The sequence below is a fragment of the Xenopus laevis genome, chromosome 1L (genome assembly GCF_017654675.1).
Source record: "Xenopus laevis strain J_2021 chromosome 1L, Xenopus_laevis_v10.1, whole genome shotgun sequence".
NCBI lineage: Eukaryota > Metazoa > Chordata > Amphibia > Anura > Pipidae > Xenopus > Xenopus laevis.
Window position 1 is genome coordinate 72,377,564 of NC_054371.1, and position 16,123 is coordinate 72,393,686.

At 35.8% G+C, this 16,123-nt stretch overlaps 1 protein-coding gene across 1 annotated transcript in view; it reads right to left on the reverse strand.

Annotated features, from left to right (window-relative positions):
• Nucleotides 1-1,304: 1,304 nt before the first annotated feature.
• egf.L (epidermal growth factor L homeolog) overlaps nucleotides 1,305-16,123 on the reverse strand; it is a 76,245-nt gene continuing 61,426 nt past the window's right edge. Inside the window, exons 21-22 of the mRNA XM_041590122.1 lie at nucleotides 7,876-7,981; nucleotides 1,305-2,735 (exon numbers count right to left, since the gene is read on the reverse strand). Of these exons, the coding sequence (XP_041446056.1) occupies nucleotides 2,718-2,735; nucleotides 7,876-7,981 (124 nt within the window). The 3' untranslated portion in view covers nucleotides 1,305-2,717. The remainder of the gene's footprint in view (nucleotides 2,736-7,875; nucleotides 7,982-16,123) is intronic.

Below are 16,123 nucleotides of genomic sequence, written 5' to 3' on the forward strand. Positions count from 1 at the left end.
ACTTTATTATTATTATTACAGAGAAAAAGGAAATCAGTTTTAAAAATGTGAATAATTTGATTAAAATGGAGTCTATGGGAAATGGCCTAATTTTGATCTTTCTGGATAAAGGTTTCCAAATAATAGATGAAGTCCAACTACAAGGCAGTACAGGTAGTACCTTATAAAGAATTCTTACTGACTCGATCAAAAGGGGCCGCTTCAGTTTACACTCCCATTTGCTGCTCCAGTCGGGTGCTCTGTCTGCAGCGTCCCCGCTGCTAAAATTCACATAGACCTCGAAAAGAAAGGACGGCACTCTGAATACACTGGAATGTACTTTTATTCCAGTTTAAAACAAGGATCCAACGCCCTACGCGTTTCGGGAATCACTCCCTTAATCATGCCTATGATTAAGGGAGTGATTCCCGAAACGCGTAGGGCGTTGGATCCTTGTTTTAAACTGGAATAAAAGTACATTCCAGTGTATTCGGAGTGCCGTCCTTTCTTTTCGAGACCTTATAAAGAATCCCTTCCCCCTCCCATGCAAAATGTCCACAGAACACTATATAGCAGCCTCTCTTCATTGTGAGAGCCCATGTCTTATCTACCCGAATACCCTATTGTGGGCATCGTTTTCTTGAAGGGGAATTGAAACCCCCTAAAAATGAACTTATGTAAACGTTTTCAGAGTGGGCCTCTGAACACTTTTGCAATATATAACAATTTTCTATTTTTAGTTGTTTCGGGGATATTATCCATTTTAGCCAGTTTTATTGTTAATTATCTTTGAAGGCCAAGATTGACAGCAACTCTGTCTATGTACATCCTGGATCCAGTTAACCCTAGGGTTACTGATTCTCAGTTAAGCCAAAAGCCTTCTATTAGCTTTCTAAAAATGCAAATATCTCAGAAACTGCTAGAAATAGAAAATGAATGGAAATGACAACATAATAAATCTAATCACTTTACAGCATTTAATTTATTGGGGTTTAGATACCATTTAATACAATGTAGCCATCAAATGTGTTTTATGGGGCAGAAGTGGAACATCCACTAATTATTTCAGAATGCCCTGAATTGTTATTTTTTTTTTGCACTTTGCACACTGCATTCTTTATTGTAAATGACCCCTCATGACACTGCCTAATATCGGTCAGGCTGCTGCAAATACACTAAAGGGCAGTCAGGCCTTGTGGGAAGGCCACAAAGGCCAAGGTTTAGTATGGCAGGGTTTTAGGGGCTCCCAGCCACATCTCCATTGGTTCATGATCACTGGGGATACCCAGGAGATTTGTTTTTATTAATTTAAAAAGTTTTTTAAAAAATTTCCAAGTGCTAAGAGTTGCCCACTATGTAAATCAAACCTTCTTATAAAAATCTGAACTAGACATACCTAAACTCTGAACAATTTTCCTGGCAACAATTTTCTGAATCATTTTTGAAAGAAAATTCATCTTTACATTTAAAAAATCACATGAATATGAATTTTAATGTCACAAAAAAATCCAACATTTTCATCCATTTGTTTCAGCCATTTTCAAAGCGTTGCTTAAAAGTTTGTCTGAATGTATTTTCCAGCAGTCCTCCTTGCCCCATAGGTAAGGAAGTACTATGAACTTTTATATGTATTGCGGGTTGAAAAACTCTTCCGTGTATACAAAATATTGAGCAGATATTTTATACATGCCAAATAGTAAATGAAAGACAATAACAATGACTACATTGCGGTATTTGTGTTGTGAACACAAGTACTGCACACACTGTGTTGTACATGAATTGCAAAGTTTGGTCATTGTGAGATATTGAAATATACAAGCTATTTAGCTATTCTTGTCATAGAAATAAAAGGTCAATGGCAGATGGCCAACCAGCAGCTGGTTAGTTTAAATTCACATTGAGGCTATAGGTAGACAAGAGCATTTCCAGTGAGATCAAATTGTTGGAAAATATTAAACAACATGTACAACATATCTAATATATGCTCAGACATAACAGTAACAGAGAGCTGACACACTTGGCTTTCAGTGTAGTTGGATTTAGCACCCCCTCAGTCCCTAGCATTAACTCAAGATATAACAAGCCCTACATGCCTGTTCCCATGTTTGCCCTGCATGTCATAGCCAAAGCTAACAACTATGACACTTGTAGGCAAATATCTGCCAAGCTTTATAAAGCCGCTTGAAACATCTAAGTAGCTGGCGAGAGTAAATTCTAATCTGTATCCAGTTAGGTTCACAAGTGTCTCCTCTGACACTCAGCATGGACTGACACCATAATATATAATCAACTGAGAGAAGTCATCTCCAATCTTGCAGCTAACCAAAGCCCAAATGTAAATGCTGCTTTATGGAACGATGTAGAGAGTTAATAACATCTTAATGGCAATTATATATATGGGATTCATTGATTGGCAGAAACGTGGCTGGGGTACATAATTGTAACTACGTTAGTGAATGCAAGTTTTTGTGATCATATGGTATAAAACCATCAGCACAGGATGGAAGCTGCTAAATGATTCCTTTGTGAACTCAACATTTTTGATTTATATTCAAAGGTCAAAGAAAGAAAATAAAAGCAAACGCTTCACAATGTTGTTTTGGTTAATAAGTCCGTATGCTGAAGTTGGCAGCGGTTCAGTCCATTCTCATGTCATCATGACTCATGTCAGGAACCATCTAGTTCTGAAGATCTTTTGTCTTCTTCAGCCACTAAAACTCTTATAGGTTTTTCAGGAATTAGCACTTCCCTAGACACTGTATGGAGAAATCAATACTGGTTAGTGAAACATATGTGTTATTGTTATGCTTTAATGCTTTTAATGAACATATTATGCATTACAGAGATAGTTCATTATTCATGTCAGTCACTGACCCCAATGGAGCTTACAATCCATTTCTGCTATCACATTAAAGGGTTCACCTGTAAGTTAACTTTTAGTATGTTATAGAACAGCGAATTCTAAGCATCTTTTTAACTGGTCTTCATTTTTCATTATATAGTTTATGAATTACTTTCTACATCGTAATAAAAGTTAATGTAAAGGGGAACGACCGCTTTAAGTGTAGCGCATTACATGTTCTTGACTGACAAGTCAGTGGGCCATTAAAGCTCTTATACAAATTTGCATTCCTTTGACCTTAATGTCGCTGGGGTGGTTCCTGTAACCCTATATCACTTACTGTAAATACCCCATGGCATGCAAGAACTTAACCTCTTCCACTGAGCTGTTCACGGCACCTGTGTATAGTCTTAGCATAGTCTGCAACATAGCTAGTCAGGGAATTCTATTTATATTTATACATCACTGTTCTCTGGCTTTAACTGAATTATATACATGTAGTCATTCCCTTCTCTTCACATGCCCATATTCCCATATCTTCACAGTGACAAACACAATTGCTTCCTATACTGGTTCCTGAAATTCAGAGCTGTCTGTGTCATTTCTATCTGCTTCCATTGAAGTGACTGGAAAATAGTAGCATGTGCACTGGAGGCAAAGCCATGGTCCTGACACAGTGTGTATGTTCCTGGTTGCCCATCACTGCCAGGAAAATGGAAATGGGAGTAAAGCAGCTGATGGTGCTACTTGAAAATACCGCTCAGCTCTGTGTTTTAGGAGCTGGTAGATAGAAATATATATGTGGCATTATGGAACGGGTGCGCTGGGAGGGGGCAAAGGGGACTGTGCTCAAGAGCTAACAGTTAAAAATACCTGGGGGTTTAGTTCCCTTCAAAACAAACAATGGTGCTGCCCCCAGGGATGTCCAAAACACTGAATAGATGGGCAACATAAAAGGCAGTTTGGGACAAATGTAGGTTTAATATATTCATGTGTTTCATTATCCAGAAACCCATTATCTAGAATGTGCCAAATTACAGGAAGGCCATTTCCCACAGACTCCATTTTACTCATATTATTCAGATTTTTCCTGTGTAATAATAAAACTGTTCCTTGTACTTGATCCTAATTAAGATATACAGTAATTAATCCTTATTAGTGTCTCTGGCTAACACATACTGTAGGTAAATAAGTAGATTTCTAGAAAAAGATGTTAGTTTTAAACATTTGCAAGATTGCTTTATAACATGGTACAGATATAAGCTTCAAATTACAGGAAGGCAATAGACTCCATTCTAATCAAATAATCAGGCCCGGATTTGTGAAAAGGCCACAAAGGCCTTGGCCTATGGCGGCAAGCCACCCCACCAGTGTATAATTAAAGGGGAAATCCACAAAAACATAACTTAAGCTTTTTGAAAAGTAAACATAATTTCAAGCAACTTTGCAATATACATCATTTAAAAAATCTGCAGACTTTTCATGATTTTTAATGGTTTCTGACAGTTCCCTAAGACTAGCCCCCTGCTCTCCTGCTGATCTGTCTGACTACTTTTCTGAGCTGGCTGACAACTGTTACTTTGTATCAACAGCCATCTGTCCTTAGCCTGCATCCTCCAAACCCCACAATTCCCTGCACACGTGATTTCAATAAGGAAAGGAACATCACAGTGCAATGCATTGTGGGTTATGTATTTCCTGCATACTGTCTGTAAGCTGTGGAGAAGTTGTTACAATTTGTAACATCAGTGTTTAGTCCCTCCTTCCCTGCCAGGAATGAGAAGAAAGAAAAGAGAAGAACTGTTAAACAGCTGGATTTCAGCATAGAAAATGGCATTTATTCATACTTTTTGAAGAAACAGGTAACTGTGATATATTAGGGGTTTCTGTGTTATGCGGTCATTTTTATAAAATTGGTTTGGTTTCCCTTTAAATTACATAAAATATCACTTCTTCTCTATCTGATTCAACACAGGCAGAGAAATAGTGTATTTGTCGGCCACACACAGAGTGACGTAAACCATGTTGTGATGTCAAAGACAAATACACTATTTCTCTGCAAATGTCAGATCACAGATAAAGATTTTTAAAATGTGATTTAATAAAAAGCAATAGACGAGGGCAGCACAACAACTGGGGCTAGGGGGGCAAGAACAATAAATCAAGCCCTGCAAATAATTCAAATTTGCTTTTTTCTTTCTAATAATAAAACAGTACCATATACTTGATCCTAACTAAGATATAATTAATCCTTATTGGAGGCAAAACAATCCTATTGGGTTTATTTAATCTTTACATTATTATTTGGGAGACTAATTATGGTGATCCAAATTAAAGAAAGAAATGGTCTGATACCTGTTATTGACATGTTCCTGTAAATATCTGAAACATGTTATATATGACTTTAGTGGCCATAGGCTGAACAAAAGTGTTTTTGTCACCCTGGTCACATCTTTTCCTGCTATACCTGATATCTTCCAGCATTCCTGCACAGTTGCTGCTCTGCGGCTCCCATTATCTGTAGTCTAATGACAGCTGCCCCTATTTGCACCCCCCACTAAAGGCAACTCTGAATGTATGCAACTGGGGTATACTATATGCCAAGACTTATTTTAATCAACTGAAAGAATAAAAAAACTCAAAGCCATTAAAAACTGGACATCCGGACCAACTGGAGCATTTTTCTTTTGTTGCGTATTGCATTTCATGTTGCCTGCCACCGCAAGGAAACATAATCCTTCTATAAATCATATGCCTAGAAGGACATTTTACCTTCTGAAAATATAGCATACATATAGATATAGTACATTTTCTATGAACAAATATTACACTAAGGCAATTTTTGGAAGGTTACCCATTCATTTACAATATACCATACTATGAAGAAAGAATATATGTCCTAGAGTTTTGGCATTTTATTGAAGAATTTTCATATTTTATCATTGAATATCAATATGCAAGACAGGTCTGGATTGATAAGCTGTTTTTATTTTAAGTGGTATGAAGGGCACACTGTGAATTTGTTGAAGTTCGTTTGAATGATCTAGTGCTTGAGGCAAATCGTACCATGATGAGTATGTACCAAATCTTGTTTTCTTGCCTTCTCTACAACAAAGAATAAAAGACAAAACAGCGTCTTCCCACCCTGGTAAGAACAAGCAGCTCATGCCTCTCAGTATAGCCTCCAGCATTTCTAATTAATTATAGCCACAAGCTACTTTTTTCCCTTTTCTTCCAATCTGTGCTTCTTAGAAAAGAACATCAGATGTTCGTAGAATGAAACAAAACAATTTACACCAGAGGTGACTTGGCTAATGGCACATGTAGTGTTTACACCGCTCTTATTTGCGTGTCACGGCTTCCTACAGAACTTTGTGGGAAATATCGTGCCTAAAGCAGGTAAGGATGCGACAAACAGACCACTGCTCAGAATGCAGATATTTCCCTTACAGCTTTATAGCAAGTGGTGACAAACTTATAAGGGTATTATGTTGCAATACTTACAAGCAAAAACAGCATAGAAACCCCTTAGCGGCCTATGCCTAGACCTTTTGGTTGCAAGTGGGGGTGTCCACCATTACTACTCTGTGTTGTGCTCAGCCAAAAAAAAAGTGGCAATCAAAATGCCCTTACCTGTCTGTGCTATAGGTCTTAGGGGGATACCAGATAGTTTGACCAGTGGTAAAGCCCCACAGAGCATATAGTTGGAAATGCTGCACACTGGAATATAAATTAATGGACATAGTGTATTTGCTCCTGGGCCACCACTTCAGACAGAGCAGATTTAGTAAGTATGATCAGTGTCGGACTGGGACACCAGGGGCCCACCCAAAAACCTTTGACCAGGGGCCCACTATTATTCTTCCTCTATTCACTCAACCTCTATTCTCCTAGTCTATTTTTTTACATACTATAATCTATTATTCCATCTATTTAGTCTCTTTGTTCTCATAGAAATAGGGAATTACCATGAAATAGGCCAAATGTTTAGCAGCATGAGGGCCCACTGAGTCCGACACTGAGTATGATTGCTAGTTACATCTCTCACAAACAAGGCACCTTCTCTAGTCTAATCAATCCAGCCACAAAATGCAACCCCATTGCATGCAAATGGTTGCATAAGTTATGTTAGAGGGCTGACACTGTGTATTACACTACAGATACATTGCCTTTGGGAGGAACCCCAAAATTACAACACCAATGTATTCAAACAAAGAAGCCTAGAGCTGGGTCTATAGAATGTACTCCAGGAATACAGGCTCTACCAGTGACTGCATGGACACTGTAAGGGGTCTTTTTGATGGACTACAGATTATTGAGTGGGGAATATACAATGCACTGCATTGTAAACAGAGTTTTCTTTTGTAATGTACTAGTAACTAGAAGATCTCGGGGCCAACATGCATGTACTGTAGAGTCACCTAGGGCTCATGCATGAAATCTCAAGTTTTCTTGAAGCTGGTCAGGGTGCTAAATGCACTGCAGAGGCCAAAGAGAGCAAACTAGGTATGTATTTAGCATTGGAGCTTTTTTGTAATATGGAGCCAGGAGATTAAGGAAGTACTGTCAATACCACTTACAAATGAATGATTGGCACAGTCGCATGCAATGAGACAAAAGCTATTCAGGAGTGTTTTAACAGTCTATAAAAAGAAGCTATACTAATTACATATTGCTTGTAATTGCACATAAAGCTCTCGGTTATGGAGAACACAGGAAAGGCGTTCCCTCGTCTGAAAGTGACAGTGATATTCCATGTCACCACATAGCCATTTCCTTAATATAGACTTGGCTTTCCAACTGTTGTGTTATTGTGCTAACAATAACACTGTCTAATAACTGCAATGCGTTCAAGCAGCTGTGAACTTTGAGGGATAACAATGAAGTAAGAAGAACGCGAGTTCAAGCCAAAAGTACTTGATGATCTGGCAGCTATTTAATGTATAGAAGATGTGAATGATTTCAGGGATAATCACAAGTGGATCCCTACCACCCTTTGATCTTTGCTTTTTTTTTTCCTACGTGACAAGTTAATAATAAAAGAATTACTATACCCCAGGCTCGCTGCTTCTTGATAGACTTGTGCTGCAAATAGGTTTTTCTGTGTTGCCCGGTGCTGTTTCTTGTTTGAAATGGCTTTTTCTCTGAATCATTTGATGCCTAAAGCAAAATAAAAAAGAGTTGCACATAAAAACTTGTGCTGGGATAATAGTTGATACTAAAAATCTGGATTATAACACAGTAAAATTCTTCCAATTACAAAACAAAAATGTCAACATATTTTCAGGGTGTGGGTAGAAAACTGGCAGAAATGTATATTCTGTTGTATATGGAATACAAATGTTTGAAATGAAACACACTACTGATTTTTTTTCTATATCAATTTTACCTGTGTTATTGTTGATATATACATTTTACTGTATATAGAATCTCTAGAATACTAACCAAGATGGTTAATCCAACCTATTATACAGTAACCCGATATCCTGAAAAGATAAAAAAAAAAACGGCAAGGCCATCTACCATAGACTCTATTTTATCCAAGTAATTCGTTTTTTTAAAAATGCAAATAGTTAAAATTTTAAAACTTATTTCCTTTTTCTCTGTAATAATAACACAGTACATTGTACTTGATCCCTACTAAGATATAATTAATTCTTATTGGAAGAAAAACAGCCCTGTTGCGCTTATGTAATGTTTAATGATTTTTAAGACTTAAGGTAGCATTCTGGATAGCAGGTCCCATACTGTACCTGTGCTGGGGTTTTTTTTATTGTAGAAAGAAACAGAAAAAAGTATTCAACATTTCTGGTTTTCCTGACACTAAGGGGGTTATTTAATAAGCTCCAAATACCCGAAATCTGAAAAATTCTAATTTTTCAGACCTTTAAAAAAAACTCTGAATTCGAAACCCGGCATCTCAAAGCTCTAGGGGGCCCTGTATTATTCAATGGGGAAGGTCCCAGTGTCAGTGCTGCTGTTAGTACCAATATCCGATGATTTCGGGACAAGAAGTCCGAAAAATTTGCGGTTTTTGTGGAAAAGTCCGAAAACTTTGGACTTTTTGGGTAAAGGTCCGAAGTTTGCCAGAACCTATTTTTTTTAATGATAAATAAGATCCATACAGGAATTCAGAGTTGTTCGGATTTTTATCTTAGAAATACTGAGATAAATTCGGAGTTTGATAAATAACCCCCTAAATAATATCAGAACGTCATGCAGGTTCTATTGATATATAAAGGCATTTCTGTTAATACCAGATTGTTATGCTTGTTTCATGTCTTTGATGAGTTGACTGATCCAACATGAGGTATGCCAGTATGAAAAAGTTAATGTCTACTTATTTCATTTAGTTCAGCTGAAGCCATAACTTTCTCCATCTGCCAAAACTCTTTCTTAAACAAGCAGAAGTAATTTGGGACATCTTTCATATGCTGCCTCCCACCCATTTTTCTTTATATACACATTCTATTGGCATCTCATACCTCACTCAAAGGATATTTTTGAAGATCACTGTAAAAATACTATTGGACTTTGGAAAACGTTTACATTTTTTTTGGACCTAACTGTTTTATTGTCAATGACATATCCATGTAGGACTAACAGAGAAAGGGGAAAGTTGTGCTCACCACTAAATATTTTTAAATAGGAGTGACCAGATAATTCATTAACAATTCTAGCATTTCATTATACAATTTCAATGGAACAATGTTATCTGCAACTTGCTTTTCCAAGTTTAAAATTCCCCAAGTGGTTACTATTTTTAGACTTATTTGAGATGAAATTGAAAAATGAAAGGAACTACGGCAACAAGGTAGACACTGTTAGTGTACAAATATATAGGAAAAGGGAAAGGTGTGCCCAGTATGAAATGTAATGTAAATAATGTAAATAATTTAATAATGTAAATAATGTAAATAAAATTATTAATGAATATTTATGTAACCCTTCATGATGTGCATAACTCCCAACATTTTGGAAATAGAAAGAGAGACAAAAATATTTGCTGCGTGGAGTGCTGTGATTTTTTTTTTGGCCATGCCCATTATTGTGGCCACACCCCTTAACTACCATGTTCATTTTACAAAATTTGTCAGGTTATGAAAAGTTGAACACATTTATGTGGTTTTTATGTGTTATTACAGTTTTTGCTAATAAAGAGACCTTATCATAAATTGTTACAATACTTTATTTGCTTTAGTAGACACTGAGTGACATTGCCTAAAATTAAACAGCTTGTTATCAACAAGAATCCCCACATCCTCAGTTAAGGTTACCACCAACACACTACCATTGCCTCATAGAAGGCAATTAAATTAGCCTGCCAAGATTTATTACACAAAAAACCATGCTGGCCCAAACTCATAGTATTATGCTTTGCAATGTATTCAAGTATCTTAAAGGGGAACTCCACAGAAACATAACTTAAGCTTTTTTTAAAAGTAAATATAATTTCAAGCAACTTTGCAAAATACATCAATTAAAAAATATGCAGACTTTTCATGATTTTTAATGGTTTCTGACAGTTTCCTAAGCCTAGCCCCCTGCTCTTCTGCTGATCTGTCTGACTACTTTGCTGAGTTGGCTGACTACTGTTACTTTGTATCAGCAGCCATCTGTCCTTAGCCTGCATCCTCCAAACCCCACAATTCCCTGCACACGTGATTTCAATAAGGAAAGTAACATCACAGTGCAATGCATTGTGGGTTATGTAGTTCTTGCTAGCTCTCTGTAAGATGTGGAGAAGTTGTTACAACTTGTAACATCAGTATTTTAGTCCCTCCTTCCCTGCCAGGATTTCAAATGATGCAGAAAGAGAAGAACTGTTAAACAGCTACAGATTGCAGCATAGAAAATGGCATTTATTCATACTTTATGAAGAAACAGGTAACTGTGATGGATATATTAGGGGTTTCTGTGTTATCTGGGCCTTTTTATCAAATATTGGTTTGGAAGCCAGAGTTCCCCTTAAATCCCTATTACCCCTTCTAAAATCTTTCCTACCACTCATGTCAAACTAACAGACCTATAGTTTTCAGGCTGAGCATGGGATCTCTCATTTTCTCTTAAGTCACCGATGTATCAATAGTTACATTCAGTGCTGGAATTGGGGAGGAATGTGCAGGAATGCCATCTCTCCACTTCTTTATTTCTATGAAATAGCATTCCCTCAGGAGGGATGCAAGAGTTTTGGATACCAGAACTTTTTTTATTGTAATACCGGAGCTTTCTTTTGCAAACAAAATAGAGGTTACAAAGCACAATGAAAAAGAGTATAGAAGAGAAAATGAGAGAAACGATTGCTAGGAGAGAAGTAGAGAAGGGATGGAGAAGTGTTATACAGATGGAAAAGGTGAAGACATCAGCGAGGGTTACAGAGAACAGGAGAGAAGAAGAAAATAGGGGAACAAAAAGAGAAAATGATGGTAGAGAACAGAATCAGATTGAGGAATGGTGAGAGAATAATATATATGAAATATTGTGAGGGTATATAGAACATGCTGGATGCTGTGTTTGCAAAAGCTGAATTGGCATCCAAGAAATTTTATTTTCATTTTGGGGTCCCTACAAGCCACATAATTGGTAAGTCTATGCATACTGGGCATTAGGGATGGGCGAATTTGACCCGTTTCATTTCACCAAAAATTTGCCGCCGCCATTAAAGTCTATGGGCGTCATGCTACCATACAAGTCTATGGGCGTCATTTCCATGGCGAAATAATTCGCCCATCCCTACTGGGCATCAAATTGGTCACTAGAAGAAAATACAAAAAATGGAAATAGCAAAACTATTGTTTTAAAGTGGTCGAAAACAGCAAGTGTTGGTGGGTGAGGCTTATTATAACAGTGGTATTGTGGGAGGGGCTTATTTTAGCCCTCCATTTTTTCACTCCAATTCATGCACTGGTTATATTATTAGAAATTGGTCTATTAAAAGGAATCCTTCATTAGCTGATTCCTTAGTTGTGTAGACAGGAAAAGTAACAGGTTAGAATATCTTCTTTTTCCCTGTTCTCATCAATCAATTGACCTCCCTCTGAAAATAAAGCTCCTACTCCTTGAGTAAATAATTCTTTATATTGTTACTGGTTTAATGCAAACCTCCTTTATATATCACAAGATCACACAACAAGCTTTAATATCATTTAGAGAAAACTTGAACATATAAAAAAAAATTGTATGAATGACACCAAAATATGTATATATACATGCTAGTAACCTACATATATATGTATATATATCAGTCACATGGCATTGTCTTATTTTGCAAGTGTCACATAGTAAGATGCTGAATTTAATGGTTCAATAAAAAGAAAATATTAATATTGTTTATTACATCTGACTCACATGCTAATAAACAAGTCCATAACACAATATTAAAGTAAAATTACTATTATTTTTGTAGAAACACATAATATATACATTTTATACCAGATACTGTACTTTTTACACAATAATATTATTATACCAAATAACCTTGCTAACCTTTAAACACTTTTAAAAATTGTTAGAATTCAAAAAAGTGCAACCTAAACAGTGTTTAAAAGTAATATGCTCCTTAAAGTGCTGTTAATCTGTAAAATCCTTGGGGTAACATTATGCTAACATACATATTACATATTATATTATCGTTAATCCATACTCAAGTCCTAAGAGCATATAAAGTAAGTACCTAAAGCCAATGGTATTATATATCTAAGCCTATGATATACAGATTTACACATCCAAATACTCAGTAGCAATGCATAGAAAAATTAATACAAGACTACACTCCTATGCCATGAATGTATTAAGTATAATGTTTCATTTCAGATACTAGAACATCGACAAAATAACCCAATTTATTGGGCTATATATATGTATACATATATATTGCCCAATAAATTGGATTATATATATATTTGGAATATATATTATATAAAGAGAATTCTCCATTACCTAATCCTGAACAGTTTGAAATTAAATTTTGCAATATGGCTTAGTAAATAAAGGGAGAAATTCCTAAATAACACATATAAATACATGAAAATTAAAAATAATATACATAGAATACATCAGATTACACCGGACAACAAAAAATGCATGCAATTCATAGGTCTTTCATTATATTTTAAATTCTCCAAATGACACTATTATGGTTAAAAATAAAAAGTCAACAATAACTATACATTATTTATTATTATTATTAATACTATTACTATAAATTGCTAAAAAAAAACGAATTATGTTGATGCATGACAATTTATGATACCAGTGCATTGCACAGATCTGCTTTGAATTTCACAGAGCTACTGAATTTAGTCATTGTGAAAACACTGTCCATAAATCTAAGATGGAAAGGAGGGCACAGTTAGGAGAGGGGTATTATGCTTTTAAACAGTGACTTTAAAAGGCAATCAATGTATAACAGGCAGGTTATTGCTTTTTACTACAAAGAAGCTGCCTACATCATCTCACCAAAGTAAGAATCCAAGCAAAATAAACACTGGTTAGAGACTTCACCATGAGTTTCTAAAAGAGCTACAAAATTCAGTGGCTGAAATGGGACAAATAATAAATTGGCAAACACTTCAAAAGGAAAAAGCATTCTTAAAATACTCCTGCATGGTCTTTGCACCACAAAAATCAAGTGTTTCTGACAACAAGTTGTAATGGGTTTTAAGTTGTCAGACAAAACAGCAATATTGTTGGCCTTATGAAAAATAATTCTGACTATAGTCCAAACCCTCTGCATATAACAATCAATACTATTCTAGCTCTCATGTGAGGCTCTGGCAGCAGTGTTATTTTACTAGACTAAGACTGGGAAGATCTCTGTCTGAGGGGACGCTAGATGGAACTAAGTACAAATAAATCTTTTTGTATCTGACCATGATTGAAACCTAAAAAAATAAAGCTACCAAGTGTCACAAGTAGAATGTGCAGTCTTCTGAGACACAATTAATTCAAATCTGTATTAAATCTGATCATCATGGTTTTTAAAAGTTATTATAAATAAAATATCACATAAACACTTGTACAGTGTACTACTGGAACACTCGGGTTTTTCATTTAGATGTAATATTTTTTTCAAGTGGTAACTGGTTTCAATTCTTAAAATTTTACTAAGCATTCTTCTACACTGGGATAATTTGTTCCATATCAGAAAAGAGCTATGAGACGTGTGAGAGCTCAGTGCCTCATTGATCAGAATGGTGCACGACTGATAAAAGCAGCCAAACACATTCTGCCAAATTGACACATTTAACAACTTTGCTAAATGTGTTAGTAATAGGAAAAACTTTTGTAAATGAGGCCAAAAGAGATTTTTTAGAGAATTATTCTGAAAGGGAATCAATGATAACATTCTTGAGGAAATTTGTGTTTGTATGGGTGACATTACACTTGTGCCAGACATCTTCTACTTACTTCAGGTATGTGGGTGCTGATTTATTATTCAGTTCCTAAAGTGACGCTTAGGGGCAAATTTACTTACGGTCAAATATCGAGGGTTAATTAACCCTCGATATTCGACTGTCGAAGTTAAATCCTTCGACTTCGAAGTTGAAGGATTTAGCGCTATTTTAATCCATAGATCTAACGATTTTTGTTTGACCAAAAAAAGCTAGCAAAGCCTATGGGGACCTTCCCCATAGGCTAACATTGACTTCGGTAGCTTTTTGGTGGCGAACTAGGGGTCGAAGTTTTTTCTTAAAGAGACAGTACTTAGACTATCGAATGGTCGAATAGTCAAACGATTTTTAGTTCGAATCGTTTGATTTGAAGTCGAAGTAGCCCATTCGATGGTCGAAGTAGCCAAAACGCCATTCAAAGTTTTTTTCCTCTATTCCTTCACTCGAGCTAAGTAAATGGGCCCCTTAATTTCTGCATCCAAATACCTCTGCTTGATGCAGATCCTTTCTTTTCCCTCAAGAGGGTTTTTCAAAATAATAAAAAGCTTGGCACCTAAAATCTGGCACGTATTTATTTTTTGTTGAGGGAGAAAAGCAATAACATCCGCCCCTTAGTATTGATTATTAATCAAAAGGGACAATATTATTTTTATCTTTTTTATTTATGTATTTTGAACCCACCCATAACTTATACATTCTGCAAAGAAAACTCTCTTCCATTATGCTTTGTTTATGTAAAAAAAGAAATTAAAAAACAAAACAAAAACAAATATATATATTTATAAAATAGATAGATGATAGATAGATAGATAGATAGATAGATAGATAGATAGATAGATAGATAGAAAGATAGATAGATAGATAGATGATAGATAGATAGATAGATAGATAGATAGATAGATAGATGATAGATAAATGCTTGAAAGATCACACTTACAGGTCTTATATAGATAAATATAGTTACTTTTATTATAAAATGCCTAATGTTTCGGCTGTAACACCATTATACCATACATTAAAAACCAGATTAAAAACATTGTTTGGTGTGAACCCACCGTGACATGTATACAAACTGTGACCAATGAACATAGTTCATCTCTCTTGGTAAGCACACCCAATCCATATGTATATCCATGTATAATGAATTAATAAATGAACACCAAACCACACTTAATAATGTCCATACATCGAGATTATTTTGTGACCACAGTGAATGCGTTAAGCAGGGGGGTAACTACAGAGAAAGTTGCAGGGGGGCTCAGGGGGTAAAGGGGCCTCATAAGGCCCTTATTCATATATAGTTTGAATAAATATTGGCAAAACAGGTCAACCGCTAGACATTTTGGGGGCCCCAAAAATTATTTGCTGTGGGGCCCAGTAATATCTAGTTATGCCCCTGGAATTAAGTATTTCAGAAATTTGAATGTTTCTTGAATGATATTAAACTATGTTTTTAGATATATGAATTTTTGTTCATCTTCTTTCCTAAGCTGGTTTCTAATGTATTTTTGCACTTTGATAAAGGCTGGTGTTACAGCCGAAACGTTAGGCATTTTATAAAAAAAAATAACTATATTCTATATAAGACCCGCGAGTGTCATTTTTGGTTACAACGTGGGATGCACCCAGGCACCTTTGGAAGCATTTTCTTGAGTGCTGTGACTCTGGTTTCTATATATATATATATATATATATATATATATACTGTATATATTTATAGTGAATAATGTACCCCCTGCTGTAAAATATAATGAGATTATAAATCACCAAGGAGTTCCTGCCCCACACTGCAGCTATTCTTGCATTTTCACAGCTGATGTGGAGCAAGTGGAATATGTCTCAATAGCTATGGATGTTTTCATGGCTTCTATTTGAATTTAGGGAGATTAGACAGATTTTTTGGAGGTTG